Source organism: Bicyclus anynana, chromosome 10 (genome assembly GCF_947172395.1).
Source record: "Bicyclus anynana chromosome 10, ilBicAnyn1.1, whole genome shotgun sequence".
Lineage (NCBI taxonomy): Eukaryota > Metazoa > Arthropoda > Insecta > Lepidoptera > Nymphalidae > Bicyclus > Bicyclus anynana.
In genome coordinates, this window is record NC_069092.1 from 10,002,924 (window position 1) to 10,030,037 (window position 27,114).

The 27,114-nt window shown below is 35.1% G+C and overlaps 1 protein-coding gene across 1 annotated transcript; it reads left to right on the forward strand.

Annotated features, from left to right (window-relative positions):
• Positions 1–8,932: 8,932 nt before the first annotated feature.
• Positions 8,933–26,917, forward strand: LOC112042987 (netrin receptor DCC). The gene is made up of 17 exons (XM_024078226.2): positions 8,933–9,224; positions 11,471–11,663; positions 12,335–12,438; positions 17,761–17,914; positions 18,764–18,968; positions 19,662–19,848; positions 20,460–20,584; positions 20,943–21,077; positions 21,703–21,903; positions 21,991–22,294; positions 22,737–22,852; positions 23,548–23,759; positions 24,647–24,807; positions 25,295–25,423; positions 25,503–25,654; positions 25,721–26,178; positions 26,257–26,917. The coding sequence occupies exons 1-17, from the start codon at positions 9,116–9,118 to the stop codon at positions 26,336–26,338; spliced, it is 3,027 nt and encodes a 1,008-aa protein (XP_023933994.1). The 5' UTR covers positions 8,933–9,115; the 3' UTR covers positions 26,339–26,917.
• The last annotated feature ends 197 nt before the right edge of the window (positions 26,918–27,114 follow it).

Below are 27,114 nucleotides of genomic sequence, written 5' to 3' on the forward strand. Positions count from 1 at the left end.
ATATGGGTTGATAATTATGATGATGAGATAGGTTGAAAAGTTGAAACGTAGAGAGACAATTTAAAATCTTTCAGCATTTCATTCAATGGATTCACCGTATGAGTGCCAGATGGTGTGACAGAGAAAAATCTCCGAACAAAATCCAGGACTTGTTACCCGAGTGTAGGGTTAAGGAGTTTATGCCATGTCAACACTACCCTTCTCTGTTCGTTTTTTTCTCCCTCAGCCAAGCCAAATTTGGTAAGAACCTATACTAGAGGAGCTTTGGATACCTGTTCTAATATAGGACTTGCTGCAGCTCTAGTTAGCCATTCTTCTCTGACACGCAGCTACGGCATATAAACTAATCAAATTTAATTTAAACCACATAGCCTTAATAAAGGGAAATAAAATAAAAATAAAAGGGTACGTACGTACGTAAGTGCCTTAGTCATCATTAAACAAACCTTATTCAGCTCACTGTATCTTCTCAGAATGGTGGTGGACTAAGGTCTAAACCCCTCTCGGTTTAGGCCTTAATCCACCACTCTGGCTCAATGCGAATTGGCAGACTCTCACACATGTAGAGAATTAAGAAAATTCTCATTAATATCAGGTGAAATCGCAGGCTATGGGCTTGTCTAAAAAAAAAATAATCTGACCCTCTCGGGTTTCAGTAGACTGGCCATTTTAAAATACGTCTATTGTCTATTCTCTGCATCGTGGAACTCAGATGCACGTACTAGTAATCTGTATCGCTGGGTTCACCTGACCGAGTCGGATGCAAACGTGATCTGCATGTATCAACGATATTCAGTTTATTTTATATACAAAACTTGAATTTACACAATGTATGGATTCCAAATAAAATTTTGCTTGATATTTGATAACTAGAAATGAAAATTGTTATAAATATGTCATTACTGTTATGTGAGTTAATAGTAAAATATTACTCAAAGGTTTCCGATGAAACTCTTTACGCTGAAAATATGTTACTTTCAGGATAGTCACAGAGGAATTAATTAATAAAAAAATACAAGAAAATTTTACACTTATCAAAAGATACTGGTCCTGAAACTGGGTCTGGGTCTTCCTCAAGTCTTTCCAGGATTCCCAATCGGTTTTCGACCGGACTGTTGGGTGTTAGAAGGACTTGTTGGGATCAGGTCGCTATCTTCCGACCGGATACAGTTTGTCCGGTCTATAATTAAGAACGCGATGTTGTGATGGCGTAGTCATGAAAATATTTTGCTAGACGAAAGAAATCGTCTGAAAGTCGAAATAGTGACTTCAAAATTGATGGTGATTGTAGTGTTTGCACACACTCTCTGGGTGATCGGTTGATCACTCGGGTTATCACAATCCAGTTGGTTGAACACTGTATCTACTTAGTACCTTGTACGTACTGCTAAAGCACCAAAGTGCAACTAACTCCCCCTCTTGTCCGAGGCTTATCCGTCTGTTATAGACTCATCTATTGACAGTCTAGGCTGTTGACATATACTACAGTGATGTTCAATTATAAGTTAACTTGTTCAGAGTTTGAAGAATTACTAAGAACAGATGCAGGAAAATTACATGAAAAAAAGTTAAAAGCGAGAGTAAAAACCTACAATTTTAAGAAAAAATAAAATTCCTATATTTTGTTTTTAACTACCTATTAGGTATAAACATCTGTATTTTTAAAAAATCTCTTTTATTGATATTGAATTTCGATCAATTATGACCAATTAAACTTGTCCGACTATGGCGGGGCGGCTGGCAAAGTTGGCAACCATCTGGCTGTAGTCAGTCATTAAAATAAGCTGATTATGATGCATAATAATAAATAACCAAATGTTTTTTTTTAAAGAAAAGCTCCAGTCCTTCTTCTACAAGAGCCTAGTCCCGTCCATTAAAAATTGGCTGATTATCTATAACCAGCTAGCGCATGTATCTTTTCTCCATTAGCATCAGTTCTATTATCTATCTCATAGCCTGCAGACGTACGTACCTACTCGGCACGTGACTACGATTAGGGCATCGCTGCAAGCCTCACCTGACACAAGTCCGACTACTACGTGTTCCGCATCCGGATGCCAACTGCCGGGAGGTTTACTAGCTGAAAATAAAATTGCATTTTATATTACCCTTCTGTCTGTCGGTGTCGGACGCTTGTATGCCTGAAAATAAAATTAAACGTTAAGAACAAAATACTGATGGAATATGTAGGTGTAAGTAATGGATGTGTATGACGTCGATCTTGTTAAAAACATAGTAGTTAGACGGCCGCGTGGCGCAGTGGGTAGTGACCCTGCTTTCTGCATCCACGGCCGTGGGCTCGATTCCCACAACTGGAAAATATTTGTGTGATTGAGCATGGGTTTTTCCCAGTGTCTGTGTGTATCACATTATATAAGTATCTATATGTAGTATATAAATGTATATAAATATTATAATACCAACTATCTTGGTACCCATAATACAAGCTACCCTGTATGCTTACTTTGGGGCTAGATAGTGAATGTTTATTGTTTAAGTGTTTTTATTATATATTTATAGTAGCTACCCGCCGTCTGCAACCGTCTCATTAGGTGTTTTAATGTATGCGGTTGATATGAATTTAATGCGGTTTTCATAATCTAATAAAATAAAATAATAATTTCATTGGATTGTGATTTAAGCAGGGGCGTAGCGTGCCATGTCTGCCCACTTAAAGGGCCCAAATGAAGGGTAACACTTACTCACAAAAGAAACAAAAATGCTCGGTTAAAATAAATAAATATGTCAATGACTTAACCTATAGGATACATTTGTAATTTCTGAAGCAAAAACTCTGCAGTTTTTGTATCTTTTCCCGAGGAGCACCAGATTAAGTGTGATTTTTTGCTTTCACACGTAAGGGGCCCCTGTAGTCTGGGGGCCCCGTATCATTGATACGGCAGATACGACGGTAGCTACGCCCCTGGATTTAAGAGGAAGGTTTATGCGTATTTGACATTGTTTTCCACGAATTAGAAGTCGCGGGCGTCCGCTAGTACGGGATAAGAAAGACATGCAAATAAAATAAGTTATTTTTTTTCTGTCTAGAAATTCTCTATAGTACCTAGTACAGAGTTAGAAATCCAGTGATCAACCCGTGCCTCATAGAATACGTATGTCATCGGTTATTTATAATATTGCAGGCATATTCTGTAATGATGTTTCGTAAATTCGCAAGTGCGAGATACGAATTCACCTCTATCTATCTCTGTCTAACACGATACTATAGAAAGAGAAAGATAGAAGTGAATTCCATTATTTTAATAAATTTAATGTTTTGTATAACGTAACTTACGAGTTATACAAAATACTGTTACGGATTAGCCTCCTGATCCGCGATTTTGAAAGCACGACCTCTAGGTTAAAAACCAAAGCATTAGCAATTTGTGCCTAAAAGGTTTATCCAAAAAGCTTCTCATTTTTGAGTTTTTCATCGTACATCTTACAGTATAATTTGGTACTCATGCGATTAGATATACCTACTAAGGTTTGGTGATTTGCGGCGAAGTAAAGACGCGCGCGTAAGTCCGGGTCATACGTGCTCTGCATTCAGTATACAGAGCAAATGTCTTATGCAGGTTTATTATTGTAATAACATTGTATTTCCTTCTTCCTTCCTCTCTTATTTTCGTACTAAATTTTACTTGACATTACAAATATTTCAAGAAGATGTTTATTTAGTTTTGATAAGAACCAAATAGCTTTTTGGCTGACATTAGTTATTTATCTTCCATATACATCTGTAACATAACCAGATATGTAGATTGTTAACCAAGGGTGGAAAGAATCAATTCCCGAGGAATTCCGAGTAAAACACCCGTGTTAAACACTTAACTTTTTTCTTTGTCGTCCAAGATTGGACGTATGGATGAAAGGGCTGGTACGCATCCTACTAATGTTATAAACGCGAAAGTTTGTATAGATGTTTGGATGCATGTTTGGATGTTTGTTTGGATATTTGTTACTCTTTAACGCCGCTATTACTAAAGAGATTTTACTCTGGATTAATACATAGGCTACTTTTTATCCCGAAAAACTCCATGGTTTCTCGAGATTTGCGAAAACTGATTATTTTAATGATATGAATGTTTGTTACTCTTTCACGCCTCGACTACTGAACCGAATTAGCTGAAATTTGATATTGAGATATATTATAGCCTGGATTAACAAATAGGCTACTTTTTATCCCGTAAAAATCCATGTTTCCCGAGGGATTTGTAAATTCCACGCGGACGAAGTCGCGGGCGCATGCTAGTGTATTTTATAAACGGCCATCACAATCTATAATATATGCAAACCACATCAAAATCCGTTTAATAGAATGGGAGTTTTAAGTTAATAGGATAGACGTAAAGCCGACGTCGAGATGACGTAGTAAAATGAACTTTGCAATATTGTTTTGGGACAGATCCCAAAATATACACCAAAGTGTTCACAAGTTCATGAATATTTCAGTAGTGTGAAGTTAATAAAGGAAGCCTCCTTTGTCTAGCGCTGATGGGTTAATTACGGGATCGGACCAAATTCACTTTGGCTTCATTTAGTTGATACGACTTGCGATAGGACAAATTAAATGGACAACAATCAAGATTCCACCGTTTAGATTGAGCTGGGTTTACATTTATTCGTTTATTTTGTAAATGGAATAGTTTGAGACATTTTTTTATTTGTACAAAAAGGAGTTTTGTAGCTCCAGACAACACAGAATTAAATGTATCAGATTTACTCGTATTTATTCCGATCCTTAATTATTATGAGTTTGTGAAAATAGCAAGAAGTCATGTTAGAAAATAGCGAAACATTGCCAATCAATTAAAAAGAAAATAAATATAATGTCGGTTAGCCTAAGTAGTTTCTAAGACTGACTGAGTTTTTATTTCTATTCTCAGCCCAGAGTTGGGAAAATGATGGTCATATTTATGCTCCGAAAAACATGTGAAGTTATAGTAAAAATTCTCCCGTTTTCCCAACATTTCCCTTCACTGCTCTGCTCCTATTGATCGCACCGTGATAAAAAGTATACTATAACCTGCCCAGGAGTATGAAGAATAATTGTAACTTGCGTTAAAATCCGTCGAGTAGTTTTTGTTTCTATAACGAACATACAGACAGACAAAAATTTTACTGATTTTTGGCATCAGTATCGATCACTAATCACTCCCTGATAGTTATTTTGGAAATATATTTCATGTACAGAATTGACCTCCTACAGATTTATTGTAAGTACAGATATTATTTATTTAAACGGGTACATACCACGATAAAACAACGAGATATTTTGTCCCGTCGTGACCACGATCCATGCAACTGGGTCGAAATTTCGTCATTAAAAATCTCGTCGTTTTATCGTGGTATGTACCCGTTTAAATAAATAATATTCATAATGAACAACCACGAAATAAGTTTAATATAAATAATAAGTATAGATAGATAGATAGATATTAGTTAATCCATTACGACATTATTATAATACGACAAGGTCTTAACAGTAAAAACGTACGATGAAAATTCTTATCCAGCACCTAATTTAGATCAGCTACCGCGGCCTTAGGTAACGAAATACGTGACTGGAGTGCTTTAGGATCACAATTGACACATCCCAGGGACGGTGGGTCCAGGAAATCAGGAGCACGTGCCGCAGCCATTGCTCGATAAGGCTTTTTGCCGACCTCATTTCATTAAGGTGTGTGCTCTGTGTGTTGGCAATTTTTCTGATTTTGTTAATCTACACTAATTAAATAGAGATAAAGTTTGTGGTATTGTAGGAATCTTTAACTTTGGATCTACTAAGTAGATTTTAAAATTTTTTTTACCGTTAGAAAGTCACGTTATTTGTGAGTGTCATATTTTAGCCCCTTATTCTCATGAGAACGCAATTTTTCTGATTTTGTTAATCAACACTAATAAAATGTACTCTTGAATGGATCTTTAACTTTGGATCTACAGAGCCCATTTTGAAAATTTTTTTACTACTAGAAAGTAACTTATTTGTGAGTGACATAGGCTATATTTTATCTCCTTATTCTTGCGGGAATGGCAATTATACGAGTGAAACCTCGGGGCGTCGGCTAATCTTTAATACTTTTAAATTCCTAATTAAGATTTTTGTTGATTATCATCATTAAGTATACGATTATTGTAACGGCTCCAGGACCAGGCCTGCCTCCTTACAGGAGAAGGATGGAGCTTAGCCCCACTACACTGCTCCAATACGGGTTGATGGGTAGGATGGCAAGTGTTTCCCTTACGACTACAGATTTTAATGATAATGAGATTTTTTTTAGTAAAAATACTTTCTTTGGCACAGGATGTGACAATATCAACCTATAAGTCTATAACCTATAAGTTGATACTTAGAAAAGAAATCCATGAAAGAACAAATCCTAATATTTGTTTTGAAATAATAAATTTTTAACCCAACCGTAGTTCAAGAACTCATGTCACTTAGCTTACAACTGGATCAACGAGGTAGCTACTACTATTGTATTTTACTAGCGAAATACTGCGACTTCGTCCGCAATAAAATCGGATGAACTTACATTGTAGACACGATTTTATAGAAGATAGAATGGATCACCTAAACTACAAATCTGATAAAAGAGGAATACTTAACGTGCATTTTTTTTGCTTTATCTCGAAAGGATTAGGCAGCGTTTTCAATGAAAACTCCTAACAATTTTTTACAAAGCTTCCAATAATTATCATTATATTTCAACTGATTTACACAAAACCTTAAGAATTTATACATTTGGGTCTCTTTCTATTGGTGAAAACTATGAAAATCCGTTCAGTTTTTGTACTCATCACGAAGAAAGAGACGCGGCGGAGGACCTTGTTTTAAAATATGTTAGATGTATATTCCGTTACAGTAACAGGACTAAATCTCAAACTAATTACTAATAGACTGCCAATCCAGTTACAATGTAAGGTAGCTTACGTGACTTGCATGAACAAGCAGTATAATTGGCACCGGAGTCCAAGGCATCGAGGGACCGCGTATGTCTGATAAGGCTTTCAGCTAACATCACTTCGACGTGATCTGTAGGTATATGTGTATTGTGTGCGTAATTATGTGTTAGTTATCCATACTAATATTATAAAGCTGAAGAGTTTGTTTGTTTACTTTAACGCGCTATTCTCAACTACAATGACGTCCGAATAGAAAAATTCTTTTAGTGTTAGATAGTCCATAATTATCGAGGAAGGCTATGGGTTATATGTTATCCCCGTATTCCTACGGGAACGGGAACCAAGCTGGTGAAACCGTGCGGCTTCAGCTAGTGTAGATGTAAAACAACAGTCTGTGCTAGCCAGACTATCCTCATTTTTTAAAAGTTGGAAGTTTGTCAGCCCATGCTTCTTAGCTTATTTAGCTTTGTCGAAAAAAGCTTTTTAAATATTGATGGACATGATTCCTCTCGATATTATATAGAAAACATAAGAAACCGACAAATGCGAGGCTGACTCCCGCAAGAAGGGTTCCGTACAATTATTCCTGCTCCCATATACGAGTATATATATGGAAGCCACTTTAAATATTTATTTGATTGTTCATTCGTCTATCATGGTTCGTAAGATACAGCCAGCTGGCCTATTTCCTATTTTGGTTTTTATTATCAACCCATCAAAATAAAAAACAAATCAATTGACAAAATGTCATCCGGTACTTACGGTGTATATCATTTAATATGTAGATGACACTTTGGTGTCCACTTCAATAAGTTGATAATTAAGACCAAAATAGTGAATTAGGCCACAGGTGACTTGACATGTTAGTCTTTTATAAAGTCCGATGCTGTATAAGTACCCTTTGGGTATGAAACTCTGAAAATACATTTTATACTTAGACAATTGGGAGTTGAGACCCTTGAAACCTCTCAATGTCATCATGGTCCAAATTTCATGGTTGCATATGTACTGTATTTGCCTTAGTAAGGAAGGAAATACACTTTCAGATTTCATTAAAAGTTGATGGTCTGGCTTAGACAGGTTTTTAGCACTGAATAAAATTAAGTTATACAAGTGTATATGCCTATGTTGTGTTAATACTATCGTATTACAGTAGTTACGCTGGGTAAGCTAAGCATAATTCGCATTAAGTATCAAGTAAGCAATTGCAATGTAAGCTACGAGTATTACATATCCATTGTCTTTTTTGTTATTAGTTTCCAAGCCGGTAGGTACCGATAATGTGACGATTTATCCTGGAATTCAGAGACGCTGACATATCAAATAGAAGATTTCTTGATCCCAGCGTGGTGGACTATTGGCCTAATCCCTCTCATTCTCAGAGGAGACTCAAGCTCAGCAGTGAGCCGAATATGGGTTGATAATTATGAAAATTATTAAACATTTTTGCGTTATAAATAAATTGCTTGCATAAGAAGTTGGTGGTGTCAATCGTGCCACGGAAAACATTTTAGGCCCTCGATCCCTCGGACCGTCCTCGGATGATTGGCATCATAATCATAACATCTGGTAATGATCGTTTAAAGAATCCAATATTAGCACTCTGCCCGTCAACCCACATTGAAGGATAGTGGTAGGTTTAAGCTCCATATTGCTTCTCATAAAGAATGAAGGCCTGGCCTTGAAGTGGGCGGTTAAAATAAACTGACTTTTATTAGTTACGTTAATGACTTCCTTATAAATATAAAAAAAGATAAATTGGTAGTGTTCCCATAATTATAACTAACTCGATAACTATATCATAAATAATGCCTTTCAATTAATTAAGCCATCGTTAAAGAACCTCTTGCCTCAAGAGATAATAAAAAAAACCGCACGCAAATTGCCAGCCATAAACAATTTACGGATCAATCAAAATTCACAAATCTACAGCGTGTTTATTTATTTATCCGCTTATCCCCATAAAGCTCAACTTCGCGAAAGCTACTGAGTCGGCGCGAAATGACATCTAGAGTGGGGGGCAGTCACCTTTCGGACGTCGGACGCGGTGGCTGTGTCACTTTCGCGCAAAATACATCGCGATATTACGATGAACTGTCGAAATTGTTTACGCAAACAACTTTATTAACCAAAAATAATGGATTGAAAGGTGCAATGTGTTATTAGTGATGTGTAAATAGCCGAAGTCAGTAATCCTTGATCGGTGATGTCAAGTATGATCGCGAGTGCAATTATTATAGAAAACAAATGTGCATGGAACCACTTCAAGTCGTTGGTACTTTTGTATCTTTTGTTTACGTTTCACACGATAAAAGGTGAGTCGAAAAGTTTTTAAGAGCGTGTCCTTTCGCCAATTAAGTTGCTCTTTGCGATGTCTCGTTTGATAAGAAAGCTCGCTCGCTTTAAATAAAAGTATTTCGAAGAAAAAGATCCAGGTAGGTACATGCCAGTAGCTTTTGCCGTTTAATTAAATTTATTGGAACGTTGCAATTGCAATACTTTTGAATTGCTTCATTTTAAAATGAAAACATACCGGAAAATCCTAGCTATCTAGATCTTTGACTTTGTCATACTATATTTACAATATTTATTATTGTTTTTATAATAATATTAAGTAAGTATATAACAATTACACTTATTAACTTTTTTTTACAGATGTTATACTTACGTATTTTTTATATATGAGAAATAGCATTAGGTAATTTAAATTTTAATTTAGGAAATCTACACGTATTCTGTTACTGCTTTATAGTTTGCAATAATATTCGATGAAATAAATAACATTATATAGCTATTTGGTTAAAATCGAGAACCAAACCCGCATCCTCCTTGTCAACGCGCATGCGTGTCCTAAACAAATAGGTATAGCTATAGCTAGTGTCATATAAAAAGAACACTGAGAGTCGACCTGCGCAGTAGCGTCACTAAGACCAACAATTTTTAAATAAAATATGTAATATTTTTTTATGTTCATATTTTGACGGAAAAAAAATAGGATTAGTACGTACATACTTTGGGTGGCCAACCGTACTATAATATACAGTATGGTAGGTACTTTATTTTGGGTTGGCGTACTATATACTGTTGAATAAATATATAGTATTTTTCAACACTGCTATCTAATAAACAAATGTTGATTTTTTGCTTATTCCATAAAATCGATTTTTTAAGCGTACTATATTTTTATAGCTAAATTTGAAAGTACTTGTTACGTACGTTACGTACGTACGTACTTATATTTTTCTGAAAAATTGTTGGCAACCCTATACTTACTATTGATGATCACTAGAAATACCATAGATGTCTGATCTTCTTTTAGTCTTGTTGGATGATGTGGGCTAACACTCTGGTCTTGGTATTGTCTCTGAATTTTGGTAAAAAAAAATATTTTCATCATTATCAGCCTGTCTTTAATGATTCTACGATGATGGTACGTCATTGAGATATCCGTCCCATCATGCTACTAGGTGGGTGTAACATGGGTTAGTGGGATTAGGGTTATAATGTTTCACAATGTTACGATCTCTAATACGTTATGTCAGCTACTGACGATCAAGTAAGCTCACATGCCTGCAGCGCTAACGGTTTGACGTCCGATAAAACTGATCGCCTGTAGGTCGCGATGTGCATTATATCATGCCGACCGCGACCAGCACACGATCAGTTTTATCGGACGTCAAGCCGTTAGCGCTGCAGGCATGTGGGTTTATCGGATGGTTAGTGGCTAGCATTAATGGTAATGGGCGGGTTTGATGTGCTCTTCGATTTACTTGCTACAATACAACCAGAGAATGAAGAAAATAAAATTTCAATATTATTTACGTTCAGACACATACCGACTATGATCCGAAACTTAGAAGCTAACCATCTAAATTCTTCCAACGAGACACAAAACTATTATTGCATTTTCAAAAATGAGCTTTCTAGTTCCCAAGAATACCCCTCGGAGAAGGTTCAGCCGGTCCCGGTAATTACAAAAATCATATAATCTAACCATGTCAACCGGCATCCAAACAAAGAGGTGGGCCTAAGCTCAATATCTCTTCTATAAAGGCTTTGCTAAATAGATTGCGTGTCAATTTAGCGTGCTTCAGAACGCTAGTCTGACGCCACGATATAGCGTGGAATTGTATTGTGTGGTATGATCAACGATGGTATTATCTGTCAAACGAACTTAACATCAGCCACTCACTATCAAGTTTATTGTCAAGTCTGCAGGACGCTTAGAGATGTGGGCAGTGAATAAAATATTTTTTAACTATATCCATAACCATATTTCGGTATTTTTTCATTGCCCACTTGCCTAAGCATCCTGCAGATTTGAAGGTAAACTTGATCGTGAGTGGCTGGCATAATATCACGACAGAGGGTTGCGTATTCCAAACTGTGGCGCTATGGTCTGTTTGTCAGCTAATAATACTGTCATAGTACAACACAATTTCAAGCGCGACGTCAGGCTAATGCTCGGAAATAGTTTAATACGCATTCTGTTTGGCGTAGCCTTATAGAGCCGACTACTGGGCCTTCAAAATATTCTGATAATGATAATTTTCCCCAAAAGCCCAAAGTCGGGCGCCGCGGATCAAGGAGCACCCAGCTGACACCATAGTCGGGAGGAGTGACCCTGCGACACTGCGCTGCGTGGCTGAGGGGAAACCCAAGCCCACCGTTCAATGGTACAAGGACGGTCTACCCCTGGCACCGGTTGACCACCCTCACAGGGTACTGCTAGAAGATGGATTGTTATTTCTTAGGTAAGTTAGGTGTTTTAAGCCATATTTTTCAACATGACTAATACTATTTTCACATTTGAACGATAGGTTTGTTGTTATTTGTTAAGTACATAATAAATTAATTTAAGCTTGACTTAACAAATAATAACAAGTAAGTAATAAATTTATTCGAAAAAATTTTTTTACGTATCTACTAAATGAAAAAAAAGCACCTTACATCCTATCAAGTATTATTTTATTTATTAATTAAGCATTATTATTTTTTTTGATTTATTATTTATTAAGCATTATTTATGATATAGTAGTGTTTACAGAAAATAATACTAAAATATAAGAAAAACTCCAAAAACTCGCGTGTTTTTGTCGCCCGACAATACGACAATACGACGACTGAATATGCCCGACTAGTTTCACACCCATGTGTCTCTTATTCATGAGCATGTCCTATGTCCATGCAATCAAACGTATGTTTGCGCCGTATTTTCGCCACTTACGGTTGCTTAAATTATTTTTCTTTTAAAACAAACAACAATATTTGAACCACAGAAACAGTGCAGTACAGTTTCTTCGATAATTATTATTTAAAGCTACTCGTGTAAGATGCATGACGGTTTATGACGGTAACTAATCATATTTTACGCGATTTTACCTCCGAGTGTTATCTTCCCTTTATGACGTCATTTTGGTTTTAGGGTTATGCGCAGTAAGAAGGAGAGTGACGAGGGAGTGTACTGGTGTGTGGCTCGTAACACGGTCGGGGAAGCGGTTAGCAAGAACGCCACCCTCACTATCTCAGGTATATCAGCTGACACGTAAAATGAGCACTGACAGCTAAACTGCGCGGTAGACGATTTCCTGTATATTATTTTCAAAATATTTTACTTATTGGATTTTTACGTCAAATTAATTAAAAAAAAAAAAAATCTATTACATATACTCTGTTAATATAAACATTAATCAGCTATTAAATAAAGAAAACAGTTATATTGTAGATATTATTAGGAGTATAATGAAATACATTTGACTTTTTAGGTCGCTAACTTTGCTTACCACACACATCATAAACATTTACATTTTAGATACAGGGGGTTCCGTAATTAATGGTAAAACGCATTTTTTTACATAAATGAACATAATATATAAAAATAATATCATAGTTCATTGGTAAATTAATCCCTAATGTTTGACAAAAATCAGATCATTAAAATTTTAATTACAACAGGTACATTGAATTTATTTTTCATTGAAAACGTAGAAAAAACTTATTACCTAAATATAAAAAAAAAATTAAAAATCCAAAAAAAAAAGTTGATCACCCTAGGGATTTCTTCAAAACTATTCAAATTAGTTTTACATAGTTATGATGGTGTATCTACTATTTGCGTTTTATCCATTAATTACGGAACAACCTGTATACACCTATATATCTCATTTGCATATTATTAACTATTAATAAAAGACAAAAAACTAGGCAAGTGTTTTTATGTATTCTAAATGACAAATGTTAACAATAAATTGTTATTATCATATTAGAGTCAATGAGTACATAATTTTATTTACATACATTTATATATATAAACATAATAATATTATGTAACTTCTATTCTATTACTAAAGTTACATAGTATTTTAATTTTAAATTCAACTAATGACTAAAACAATGAACTTTTAGTACCTAAGTCAGTTTAATGCACGTGTGCTGAAACTACTAAAGACACCCTGGAGTCACTTTAAGCACTTTGAAAACGTTGAGCGTAGTTTTTTTAGAGCTCATTTGACTACTTTATATTTTAGTTATCGTTTGATCTAATGGACTTAATTAGCTTCTTGTGTAATGAGCTTTTGTCAATGCGAATATTATGGGGATGTTGCCTAGGTTTGAATATATTGATTTTTATTAGGCATTTGGGTAAATAAGATCAATATTAACTAATTTATACATAAAAAGCAAAAAATGTCTGGATGTTTTCAAAATAAATAAGATTATAAAATTTCAAAATCTATTAAAAATCTTTTATCACAATTAAATGAAAATTCTTACAGTTTTAGCTTCATTACATTAAACGCAATATTTTTCAATAGATGAACTAACTGTTAACTACCTTCCTGACAAAGGGGAATGTCCATCAGCCCATACAACTTTGGCCCAAAAAACCCAGTTACGCCCCCCCATAAAAGTATATGGAGATGATAATATGATGTATAAATAAGGATTTGGTTAAATAATTTTTTTAATAAAAGTTTGCTAGACATAAAAAAAAAATATTTTATTTTATCACTCTCACTGCTCAAAAAGTACACCGGAGATGAAGTAACATTAATGTACATGAATAGATTTATTGTTTTATGTAACCAACAAGCTTAACAAATAAATCAATAAATAAAACAACCAACCAACCAGGCAGTGGCGTGCATATGGTTGTCGATCAGGGTATGCACTAGTAATAAAATTAAGCAAAGTGGAAAAATCTGTATTTACTAATGAAGACAACTCTTAGGATATGCAGTACTTTAATGCATGTATGAAGTGCACGCCACTACTTGGAGGCCATTGGATCAGCTTCTACTAGAAGAAATTATTGTAATGATGTTAACAATTGTAAATTATAATATTGTATTACTTTTCTAAAAAAGAGTGACTGTTGAGTTTCTTGCTGACTCTCCTCAGCAGAACTTGTCTTCCTATCTGGTGATGAGGTCTGTCTGTCTGTCTGGAGATGGACAAATAGTCAACCTTATTATTTCAAAAGTGCTTGTTTGCAAAACCAAGGCTTAGTTTACAAGCACTGTAAATAAATGAATTTACAAATGTATTACAGCGAGGAAAACAACATTGATTTGGAGTGTTTGTCGCTATTACATAATTATTTTCCGTTCTTCAGTTGAGCAAGATGCTGCTTTATCAGTCGTTTTCCAGCAATTTTGACAAACTTGGGATGACTCTGGATAACTGAAATAGTAATAAAATATGAAAATCCAGCAAATAATTTAATCAGAGTTTTAAAATTGGTTTACTTAGTGGATTTAATAATGTTATGTTATTCCACAATTTATTCGTCGTCATCATCAACCCATACTACTAGCTCACTACTGAGCTCGAGTCTCCTCTCAGAATGAGAGGGGTTAGGCCAATAGTCCACCACACTGGCCCAATGCGGATTGGCAGACTTCACACACACAGACTATTAAGATAATTCTCTAGTATGCACAATTTATTACTGTTTTAAAATTGGTTTAGGGTGTGAAAATGTAGCAAACTGACATACAAACTCACAGTTCACATTTAATATTAATCAGGAAATCAGGATAAATATACTATAATACTTCTATGCACTAAATATTGCTTGAACAAACCATCAACAATGCAAGAAAACCTATGTGCTGTCCTACATCTGACTAGATGTTATGCCTTCTACGCCAGTAATTACACAGTAAATGTACTTTTTAATACAGCAATATTGGTTAGTCATAAAAATACACTGAGCGACACTTCAACACTTATATGGGAAACTACACTCTGTTGTGACTTGACACAATAACATGACAAAAATTATTAAAGTTATACATATTATTTCTTATGAATAATAATCCTTTTTCACATTAAAAATGGATCAAACATTATTTGTGCTGCCTGCACCTGCTGTGTACTTGTTTACGAGCATGTTTCAAACATAATGTAGGTATTCGTATTTTCGTGACATTTTATTGACAATTGATGCCAACTATAATAATTTTAATATTGATATTAACATTGATTAATGCAGCGTAAATGTCCTCTTGTATTTACATTTGAGAGCTGAAATAAACTTGTAATTTTTCCGGTTCAGGGTCAACATTATTCGAGTTTCGAATTTAACTTCGTGCAAGTTTTATTTATATTATAGCTGTGGTTTGAAAAATTATAATTCGGTTCAAAAAATACTGAAGGTAAACAGAAAACAGACAAAATCAGTAAATTAATTCAATGACATTATCTAATTATTAAAATGAGAATGACATTGACAATTATTGACATCAACAGATTATCTGTCAAAAAGTCAAATCGATGTTGCCATACGAAACACGAAAAATCGAATAACTTCGTATCGATTTCTAATTGAATAATTTTATTACTAGAATAACACGTCATTGTTTTCAACATCTTTTACACGACGCAATGGTTTTTATTGGTTTTCAATAATAAATAAAGTGATTCAAGAAGAAGGTTTATACAAGTAGTTTGTCATGATATTGCGTTTTCACCCGGATAAAATTGCGGACGCCTGCAATTTTATGTCAATGTATTATGTAAACATAATATATTATCTACAATATGTATACTATTTATACATACATAGAAATATATAGAATTTGATTTAGTTAGATCGGATGAAAGGAAAAAGTTATCGGAAGAAAGGGATTGAATATCAACTATTAAGACCACTTTGACCACTTATTTATATCAGCTTAGTATGCTATAGTAGCTGTAGCTTGCGCGTTGGCCGATCGTGTAGCTAGCTTATATAGAGTATGGAAAAATTGTATAAAAAAACCGCATTGCACGCGCCGAAGTTACGGGCTTGCGCTACTACTCATATTATATATTATACTAGCTGACGCCGCGCGGTTTACCCGCGTGGTTCCCGTTCCCGTAGGAATGCGGATATAATATATAGCTTATAGCCTTCCTCGATAAATGGGTTATCTAACACTGAAAGAATTTTTCAAATCGGACCAGTAGTGCCTGAGATTAGCGCGTTCAATCAAAAACAAACAAACAAACTCTCCAGCTTTATAATATTAGTATAGATAGTATTTAAATGGCGTAGTTGGTAATGTTTCTACGCAGTGATCCTATGTTCTTAATGGTATGCTCGATTATTATTATTATCCATTTAAATATCGATTAAACTAAAAAAATCAGTTGAGTTCTTAGTGGTTGGTTATTGCGAAAAATATAATAGGTACTTTGATATCAAGAAACGTTTTATAATGTCGACTATGCAATGGTTTTTAAAGAGTGAGGCAGATATTATAATCAAAAACATTATAATCTATTACAACTTTTGCTTTTCCAGGTGATTTTGTTGTAGGAAAAGATCGATTATTATTATTCGGTTAAAATATTGATTAAACCAAATAAATCACTTAGCTGGCAACACTGTTCATGTTCGTGTCTTCAAAAATGTCATACAACAACTATAATATTGTCAAATATCGTTGTGAAACTTATTTTTTGGGGAAAGTTATAGCAAACCGCTATGGATAAAGTAATTTATTCATTATTAAACAAAAATTATCAAGTATTTTTTAGTTTTATGTAAAGTGGGGGGCGGGGACGAAAGGTCTGGGCCGGGAATGGACATTCCCCTTTCAAGTTTGTAGCATAAAAAAATGAAGGAATTTCACTCAAACTTGCGAGAGCCTTTACACCTCTTTAATCCATCCCTGTCGCAAAATTCATTCGCAGCAAACGTAAGTAACTTTCAACTACCTCTCTACCTTTCAAAAAATTAAGGATTTTCATACCAATTTGCGAGAGCCTTTAGACCTCTTTAATCCGGCCCTGTCGCAAAATTGGTTTGTAACGGACCTCTCTACAGCTATAAACGACTCCCTGCCAAATTTCAAGTTTGTAACATAATAAATTATGGAGTTCTATATAAACTTGCGAGAGCCTTTAGACCTCTTTAATCCGGCCTTATCGCAAAATTCGTTCTTAACGGATACCTACTAACTATAAACTACTCATCTGCTAAATTTTATCTTCATTCAGACCTTCCGTATTTATAATTATTACGAATAACATTGGTTTATATTGACCTTATATACCCTACTGTCTTATAAAAATCAATATATTGAAACCTTGTCATCACCCCTATTATAGTAGTAAGATGATGGGCTAAGTGAGTTCTTGTGCATAAACTAAAGGTTCGTTTCGTTAAAAAACGTTAAACGCACCAACGCGCTGTATGTCTACTGTCTTTTCGTATACTTGTATAAGGTGTACAGACGCCGTTACAACACCAAATCTAAATTTAGATTTAGATTTAAACTCTAAATCTAAATCTAACACTCCAAATCTGAAACCAAACAGATTTCCAAAAGAAGACAAACTATTTATCTATATTTTTTGCAGTATTACGGGATGAATTTAGAAATGAGCCTCGGGATATTAGAGTAGCTAGCGGTGAACCAGCGTCGCTTGAGTGTGCCGCGCCCAGAGGAGTCCCGGACCCGTCCGTACATTGGACTAAAGATGGACACACTTTGGACGTCGAAGTTAATGGAAGGTACCAATAACTATATTATATAGAAATTAGTAAATTGCCCTGATGAGACAATTTAAAAAATTGTAATAAATAAAACCAAAATTAATCCCAAAATCATGTATTTTTCATAGATAGAACTTAATACATAGGTATCTATAATATCGTATAATATCTAACTTAACCTCAACCACACAAACTCACCACTCTTTAGAAGTTAAACTATTTTTTAGAAACAAATGGCGTAGTATCGGAAACCCACTTCACACAAAAGAGCTGGTACGGTACAACTTTCAAAAGGCTCACGAGACCGAGCACCACAAGATGTCATGAAAAAGACACTACATTATTATATTTGGGCAAATCACTGGATTTCGCACCAAACACGCCTTAATTCAAATACTTAAAATCCCGCTGAATGTCTCACGACAGATTGCAGGAATAATGAGAGACAAAAAAAAAAACATTTGATTTTCTTAAAAATCTTCATTTCTAAGTGCCTTCGAACTTATTATCAAAACCACAGAATACGTTAAGTACAAAAAAAACTGTTCAGCTTTAGTTCTCTAATCATGCAAAAAATCATTATTATATTGATATCCTAGCAAACGAAATAGTCGGCCACATTAGGTACGTTGTTTCTTTATTTTTGAATATTTTTTTCTTGTGAGACCCAATAATCTAGTGGATATGCCCTCTGCCTTCGATTCGACGTAGGTTCGAATCCGGTCTGGAGCATGCACCTCCAACTTTTCAGTTGTTTGCATTTTAACTTTTCAGTTGTTTAGCCTAGCCTAACCCCTCTCATACTGAGAGGAGACTCCTGCACAACAGTGATGAAGAATTTTTTTAAAAATCTAAACTCGTTTGTAGGATAACAATAATAGACGGTGGTAATCTGAAGATCCTAGAAAGTCTTCCATCGGACAGTGGCGTGTATAGATGTGTGGCGTCCAACGTGGCGGGGGAGAGACAGTCGCGCCCGGCGACATTACTCGTGTTACGCAGACCGCATTTTCTAGTGAAACCCAATAACATAACGGCGCTCATAGGACAGAACATCGAGTTTCATTGCCAGGTAAGTACTTCATTACTTGGAATGGAATGTGTTATTTATATCAGAAGATACAATGATATGGAAGATATAATTTTACTTTGTTGATTGAAGTATATTGTAAATCTTAAAGGTTCCTACTATCATATAAAACTCTAAAGGATAAGGTTGAGGTCCCTATTTGCTTATTATATATTATATGGATAAGAACCATTAATTTCCAGTCTAATTATATTTTTATACTCTTAGGTTTACTTAAGTTTTCTTTTATTTTGGATCTTTTATCAGTCTTTTATTTTTATTATTATTCTTTACAAGTTCGCCCTTGACTACAATCTCACCTGATGGTAAGTGATGATGCAATCTAAGATGGATTTGGGCTAACTTGTTGGGAGGAGGATGAAATCCACACCCCTTTCCATTTCTACACGACGTCGTACCTGGACGCTAAATCGCTTGGCGGTACGTCTTTGTCGGTAGTCTATTATTTTAATTATTAAAAATAAATGTAACTTCATCAATAGAGGAGTTGTATGCTTTTCATCTCCCATTTCACCCCATTAGGTTTCATCAAAAGTTAGTTAGTAAGTTAGTTTTGCGGCTTAAAACATAGCAGACCGACAGACAAAATTAGTTTCGCATGTGTGTCCATATACATATAGGTATATGCATTAAAAATATTGATTTATTGTAGACAATAATAGAGTTTCTTTTTAGGCATCACCCGAAGCCGACGTATCTGTGACTTGGTCACGAGATAAAGGGTCATTGTCGCCGTACGCAATAATACGTCGAGGGTCGTTGAGAATAGACCGGGTTGTGGATTCCGATGGAGGGATGTATACATGTAGAGCCGAGAGTCAGGCGGGGTACAGCGTAGCTAGTGCCTCTTTGACGGTTCATTGTTAGTATTTTTTAAATTAATTACCAGTTAGCCCTAAACTTGAGCCGTGATAGCACTATGACCTGCCTCCGATTCCGGAGGGTATGTGTTCGAATCCGGTCCGCGGCATGCACCTCCAACTTTACAGTTGTGTGCATTTTAAGAAGTTAAAAATCACGTGTGTGAATAAAAACGGTGAAGGAAAAACATCGTGAGGAAACCTGCATTCCAGAGAATTTTCTTAATTCTCTACGTGTGTTAAGTCTGCCAATCCGCATTGAGCCAGCGTGGTGGACTACTGGCTACTGAGAGGAGAGACGAGCTCAGCATTGAGCCGAATATGGGTTGATAATGATAGCCCTTGACTTGATCGGATATTAAGTGACGATGCAGTCTTACTTTGTAAAGATACAAGTTTCTACCAATACCTCTGATATACCCATAATTTAAATAATTTAGCCACTATATTTAAGATTGTCAAGATAATTCTTTTAACATTAAAATAAAGTTTAAATTAAAGTATTAAATTAAACTTCAATAATTAATCTTGCATTATTTATAAATTTTTTTTTTAAAATGGTATGTATATGGGTTTTTTGAATTTTGTTAGAATGTATTTATTTGCTTTTTAGCATTACCACATTTCACTAGAGTGCCTTCAGATCAAACGGCATGGGAGGGTGAATCTGTGTCATTTCCGTGTGAAGCCGATGGCACACCACAACCGTTTGTGTTTTGGACGATGGAGGGCTTTCAGGTTAGTCAAACTTATTAAAAACTAGCAGACGCTTACTGCTTCTTTCGTGTGAAATTCAGTTATTCTTCACGCGGGAGCCATGGGGTTTTTCGAGATTAGGAAAGTACTTAATATGTTGCATAACAGCCTTATCTACTTTCCAGTGAAATTCCTATTAAAATTATCCTTTCCAGAGACAGACAGAGAGACAAAAATTAACAAAATGTATGTCTGTGTTTTATTGTGTAACTGAAGAAAACACATTTTCGTTTCAATCACAGGCAGACTTTCTATTTGATTTTTAAGTAGTTAGGTATTGATGAATTGTAATCTAAGTCTAATTTGTAATGCCCTAAGTATTATTAATTTGTTGCAACAGGAACTTGTCTTTCCAAATTCGGTTCAAGGAACAGGGTCTCTCTATTTGGATAGAGTTCTTACACAACACGCTGGCAGACTGACTTGTGTGGCGGTTAGTGCAGCGGGAAGTACTTTGCACACGGCGACTTTGCAAGTAAGTCTTACATAATTTATTCTATTTACAATACGCTGTCATAAGAGATCTTTTTAAGGTACTATAATGGTCTATGGATAGTAGGTAGGCGCCACACAGCTGGTCTGCTCTGACGTTGCAACACTACGCGCTACGAGTGTAATAATCTCGATGGAATATGTCATCATCATCATCATCATCATTAACAGCTGATGGACGTCCACTGCTGGATATAGGCTTGCGTAGACTTGCAAACAATACGGTCTTGAGCCGTTAGTATCCAGTTCCACCCGTTAGCATTCTTAAGAGGGCTAAAAATTGCGCAAGGACGGATATGCATCGTGTTTAGAGCGAAGTTTGGCACATATTTCTTCTTCTTGAAGTACCTCTTCATTACTGAAGATTTTAAACATCTCCATGTCCATGGCTAGGTAGAAAAATACCTCGACTGTCTTTATGCCAGTTGCCTCCTACCTACTTCTCTTTTCCGCGTAGTTGTTTCGCGCGAAGTTGTTATTTCAAAATTGAATACACAAAAGAACAAAAAAATAAGAAAATTAAAAATAATATTGCAAATAAGGTTTTTAAATATTGCGTTATCTAAGATCAGTATTTTATACATTTTATACGATTTGTTGTATTGTAGGTGTTAAGAAGAGAAAGTAATTCATTTAACGGTCATTCTGAAACATCGTCTCCGTATCCAGAATATGGTGAGAAACCACAAAATCATCCACCAATGACCCAATACGAGCTTGTTCAGGCACGTCGGTATCTTCAACAAGATGTTTTAGCTCTCAGAAGGGTAGAGGGAGTTTCATCTACAACATTAAAAATCGTTTGGGACGTAAGTGAAAATGAAAATCTAAAAAATGATCTTTGAAATCCTATATAAAACTGTTATATTACATTTGAATGTATGATTATTTTTCAGGTTCTAACAGATTACAATGAATACCTAGAAGGTGTAAAAATATGGTTCAATGGTACCTCTTTAAATCGACAACACGCTATAGATTTTCAAAATATACACCAGACTAATAATTCTCTAGAAAGTTTTATCGAATTAACAAAATATGATAATTTTACAATGACCACAGTTCACAACAGTGGCTCGTCGAGCCATTTATTGACAGGGTTAATGCCATACGCTAAGTATAATATATTTTTGATGCCATTTTATAAACTGTTGTTGGGCAAACCGTCCAACATGAAAAGTGGACTCACAGAAGAAGACAGTAAGTGAATTTTTTAACAAGTTAAAATGATAACCTCCAATAGAATAGTCATTAACGACTTTTATGTCAGAAATTCTTTTCGTCATATCAGAAAAGTTTAAATGATGTTGCGAGTTGTGAGCTGGATCAAAGAAAATATTTTTATTTCAATATAAGTACAAATCAAATTCATTAATTAGACAGTCCACTCGGATATGCTCGCTTATATTGATAATCGTTTATTCATCTCCTTTTTAAACCCTAATAACTATTATACGACTGAATCAGTTTTCATCAAGCCTAAAATGCTCGTAAAAACTATTAAACAAAAGTAGGGTTTGTTAGAAAGCTGCAAGGGCACCTAGACAGACTTATAACATCCCACATTTTTGCGCGGGGCTTAAAAAATTCTTTAATATTAATAACTAATTTAAAGTTCTTTAAATTCCAAGTTTTGTTTTAGTTCCGACCGCTCCTCCACAAAACGTTTCGGCAGGGGTCATAAACGCTACGTCAGCTTGGATACGCTGGGAGCCGCCACCTATTCATACGTGGAATGGTGAACTTGCCGGTTACTTAGTAAGTTTATCTAAAGTAAAACTTGTAACTTTGTAAAATATTGTAGGAAATAGTCGATTGTTTGCTTTTTTGGATGTTTTTGTTTTGTATCCACAAGCTTTTTGTTACCTTTTCTTGTTAGTATGATTAATTTTGTATTTTGTTACAATAAGTTAAATCTAAAACGGAAGCTTAATATTTAAAACTTATTCCTGATGTTCGGTAGAATTCTTTTGGTATTTTTGAGTATCTTTGATGACAATGTCATTGAAGCTAGTGTGATGATGGAGTTGGAAGGTGGCTACAGAGACTTTAAACTAAATTAAGTTTATCAAGTTTGGGGTATTTTATTTAAGCAAACATTTCGGTGGTACTGACTGTTACAGTCTTTACTAGCTTGTTTTTCTTCTTCTTATTTCTTATTTCTCCTAGCATACTTCCTTGACATCTGCTTTCTCAATCGGCAACACTGCGAACGCTGATATGCGTCTTCGTCGAGAGTCCCATTTCTTTCAAATCCTTTTGGACAGTAGTCAGCGAAGTAGAGGTTTACCCTCTACCCTTTATTATGAAAAGTATAGTCGTCAGGTCTAAGTACAACGTGCCCGTACCATCTTGGATTGCTTTCTTTAAGCTTGACGGTTATTGGTGCAACTTTAGGACCCCTTGTTTTTTTAAATACCTATGTATTTTGAAATTAGAATGTTCTCGAACAGATTGAGGTCCGCGTTGGTGGTAGCAGCAACGGTCGGGTGGTGGGTCAGATGTCACTAGGAGCCCGCACCCGCGCGGCTGCGGCTAGTAGTCTCAGAGCTGGTGGGAGATACAGCGCGCGCGCCGCTGCCGTGACGAGACGTGGACATGGACCCTTCAGCACTCCCACTCAGATACACATGCTGCCTACACACTCGCAACGACATTATGTGCAGTGAGTATATAAGTTTAATTTTATAGCGGACGCCTGCGACTTGATCTTCTTTTTCTTTTTCTTCTTGATCTTTTTTTTACGAATCCCTCGAGAACTAGACTAATTTTATTCATCTCTCGTGCATGGATGTAACTTCGTTCGCGGGAAATTCAGTTTTTTAGAAATCCCCCGGGTACCATGGATTTTTCGGAATAAAGTAGTCTATATATTGCTCAATTACGTCCTCCATCTGCCAGTGAAATACCCATTGAAAGTTGATTCACCGTTGCAACGATAACCCGGACAAACCGACATACGAGTACAGGCAGACATACACATAAATTTTTTTCATGACTATTTATTCCGTAATCTGAGTAAATTCCATTACAAACTGTAACCTATGTGCTTTATCAAACTAAAATATATTTCTGAGCCAAATTTCACCAAGATCCATTTATCCGTTGAACCGTAATTGAGTAACAAATATCCATAAAATTTTCACTTAACTCCGCAATTTTCCCAATTTTTCGTTCCGTAAGAACCTACAAAGATTTGAAGTCATTTTCGAGTTAAGGCAGTATCAAGGTAAATAATTAGGGATTAATTTTTTACACCTATAACATCCGACTATATATCATCTTTCTTGACTGGGCTCTACATTCGATCAATCATTCAGTCAGTCTGTTAGTCGCTTATAAATAATTGCTAAATTGACCAATACAAATCAACTTAAATGTTAAATTGCATGTAGTTAACAAACAAGTTTTTAATTATATTATGTTGATCATCCCATAACCAATCAATTAATATATTTTCTTTCCATTTTAGTTATCTGTTACCTTTGTTGTTTGTTATTATATTCCCCTTACAAGAAGATCAAATAGTTGAGACATGAAACTTTGTTACAGAACTGAACCTGCGACTGATAAGGCAATATTGTCAATGTTCCAAGAAACTTGGCTCTTAGTGCTAACTTTGTTTCTATTAGCAATTATCGTGGTAGGGGCAGTTGTTATTGTTTACTTACGGAGAAGGCAAACTAAACAGCGGAAGAGTCACAATACTGCTAGTAAGTTGTATCAATTGTTTTGGTTATGTTATTATCATTATACTCTTATATTTATAGGTAGGATTTATTTCGGAGAGTGCGCCCAGGAACTATTAGATCTAGTTCCTTCTTCACCTTTTTACCTGAAGAACTGCCCGGCATCGCAGTCTGCATCCATACGTAGGACGCGTACAAAGCGCTTCGGTTCTCGGTTCCTGATCCGCACTTCGAAGTTATGGAATGCCCTTCCAGCTTCCGTTTTCCCTACCACCTACAATATGGGCGTATTCAACAGTGAATAGGCATCTTCTTGGCAAGCGCGTTCCACCAGAATCTGCATTATCGCTTACTGTCAAGCACATGATTGCAGCCAAGCGCTCGCCTATATAGTGTAAAAAAATAACCTTCAATTGTTTCCATTATATTTGTGTGAATACTATTCGCGAGAGTTTTAGAATTATTAAAATATTTTCTATAGATGATCATGATAAATAAAAATTTTTTTTAGGTACTCCAATTACAAATACACAATGTTTGTTGGGTAAAGAAGCTGTATGGCTTCGCGAGAGGCCATTGTATGAAGGATCAAATGAACCAAGAATAGAAATATTAAATTGTCACCAAAGTTTACTGCATAGTAAGTTAGAAGAATTTATAAATAGTTTTTTAGAATTTTAATAATAAATACTAGCGACTTATTGATTTCAATATTTTAGGTGGTCATACAATAGGTACTATGGCTATGGAAGCTGAATATAGTCTTCCACAACACACTAGTGCGGTCAATATGATGTCTCATGAAGATAACAGAAGGCACCCTCCGGAACCTTATGCATCTAGCGCTATTTACACTGAATTAAATTACCAGGTACTTTGCAGATAACCATTAAGTAATAATATTAATATTTTGTTTTCTAACATAATTAAATTATAGTTGCAGGATCATACAGATGCAGAAGATTCTTGTATAAAATGTGCAGTTAGTCCTGAATCGTATGACAATAGCATGGTGAGATCGTTTGCTGATAGTAATCAATATTCCAATGAAGAATGTTCTACATGCTGTCGCAGTAGTAGTTCCACTTTAACAAAAGATTATAGTGAAATGACGAAATGTGGAAACGAAGGAGATGAAATCCAAGAATTGTCATTAGATGAATGTCCCTCATGTAAAACGACGCAGTCACGATCATCTAGTCATCATGATGGGAACAAAGAATGGACAGCAATTGCTGATGTAGAATATGATTATCCTCAATGGCAATGGTTGGGTAGGGAAAATAGTTTTAGACAAATGACTCAAGAATCAAAACATTCCAGTCAAGGGAGAAGAAGTGAACAAAATTGTAGAATGAATTTATGCGATATTCTTCCACCGCCGCCGTATGAAAGGTAAGTTGTTAGTATTTAGAGCTGTACAAACTTGGAAATTCATTAGATGGTTCATGTTTCATTATGAAATTGTTACAGAGAATCACCATACAGAGAAATGCACGCGTTTACCACAAACTCTGGTGCATCAGGTTGTTCGGGGCATACATACCGCAGTTAATTTGTTAATTTAGTATATTTAAAAATATCATTAGAACGTAATGAAAGCAATACTAAGTTAAGGGAGAATGTACATAAACAATGTAAAAAGGTTGTCAAAATTTTAAGGGATTCGAAGGAATGTTCCACCGCTTTTAACTATTATTTTGCTAAAGTATAAACATTAAAATTATAAAAACTTATAGCTACTGGAGAAAAATGTTTAACAGTTGATAATAATTTTATGAGTATTTAAACATATTGATTACTTAGTATACAGTCATAGAAACCAGAAAGCGGTGTTGAAGATGGTTCTTAAGGGTTGTAGCATTGTGGATGTGTTTACATATAGACTGCCATATAACGTAATGTAGTCATTACATAGTTTATCTTTCTCTAGTGACTGTGATATAGTATAATTTTGATTGATTTTTATTTTGTATATAATTCAGAATGTTTGATATCCTTATACAATTTTACCCTTATTCTATTTATTGTGTGTAGTTTAACGAATTACTGAAAAAAACGGACTTTAATCTTTACTGTTAACATTAAAAGTATCACATTTGTAGAATTTTGTACAACCCGGGTATTTAGACTTGACTTGACTAAAAACTGTTTGTATATTTTGATGACTCAAGAACCGGATTAAAGTACTACATTTCTAAAAGTTGTTTGCATTATTTATTACCAGTTTAATATTGATTATGTGTTAATAATAATATTTTATAATTGATTTATTAGGTTAGTATATCAAAAAGTGCAAATTCTCTGGCATAAAAATTTAATTTAAGACAT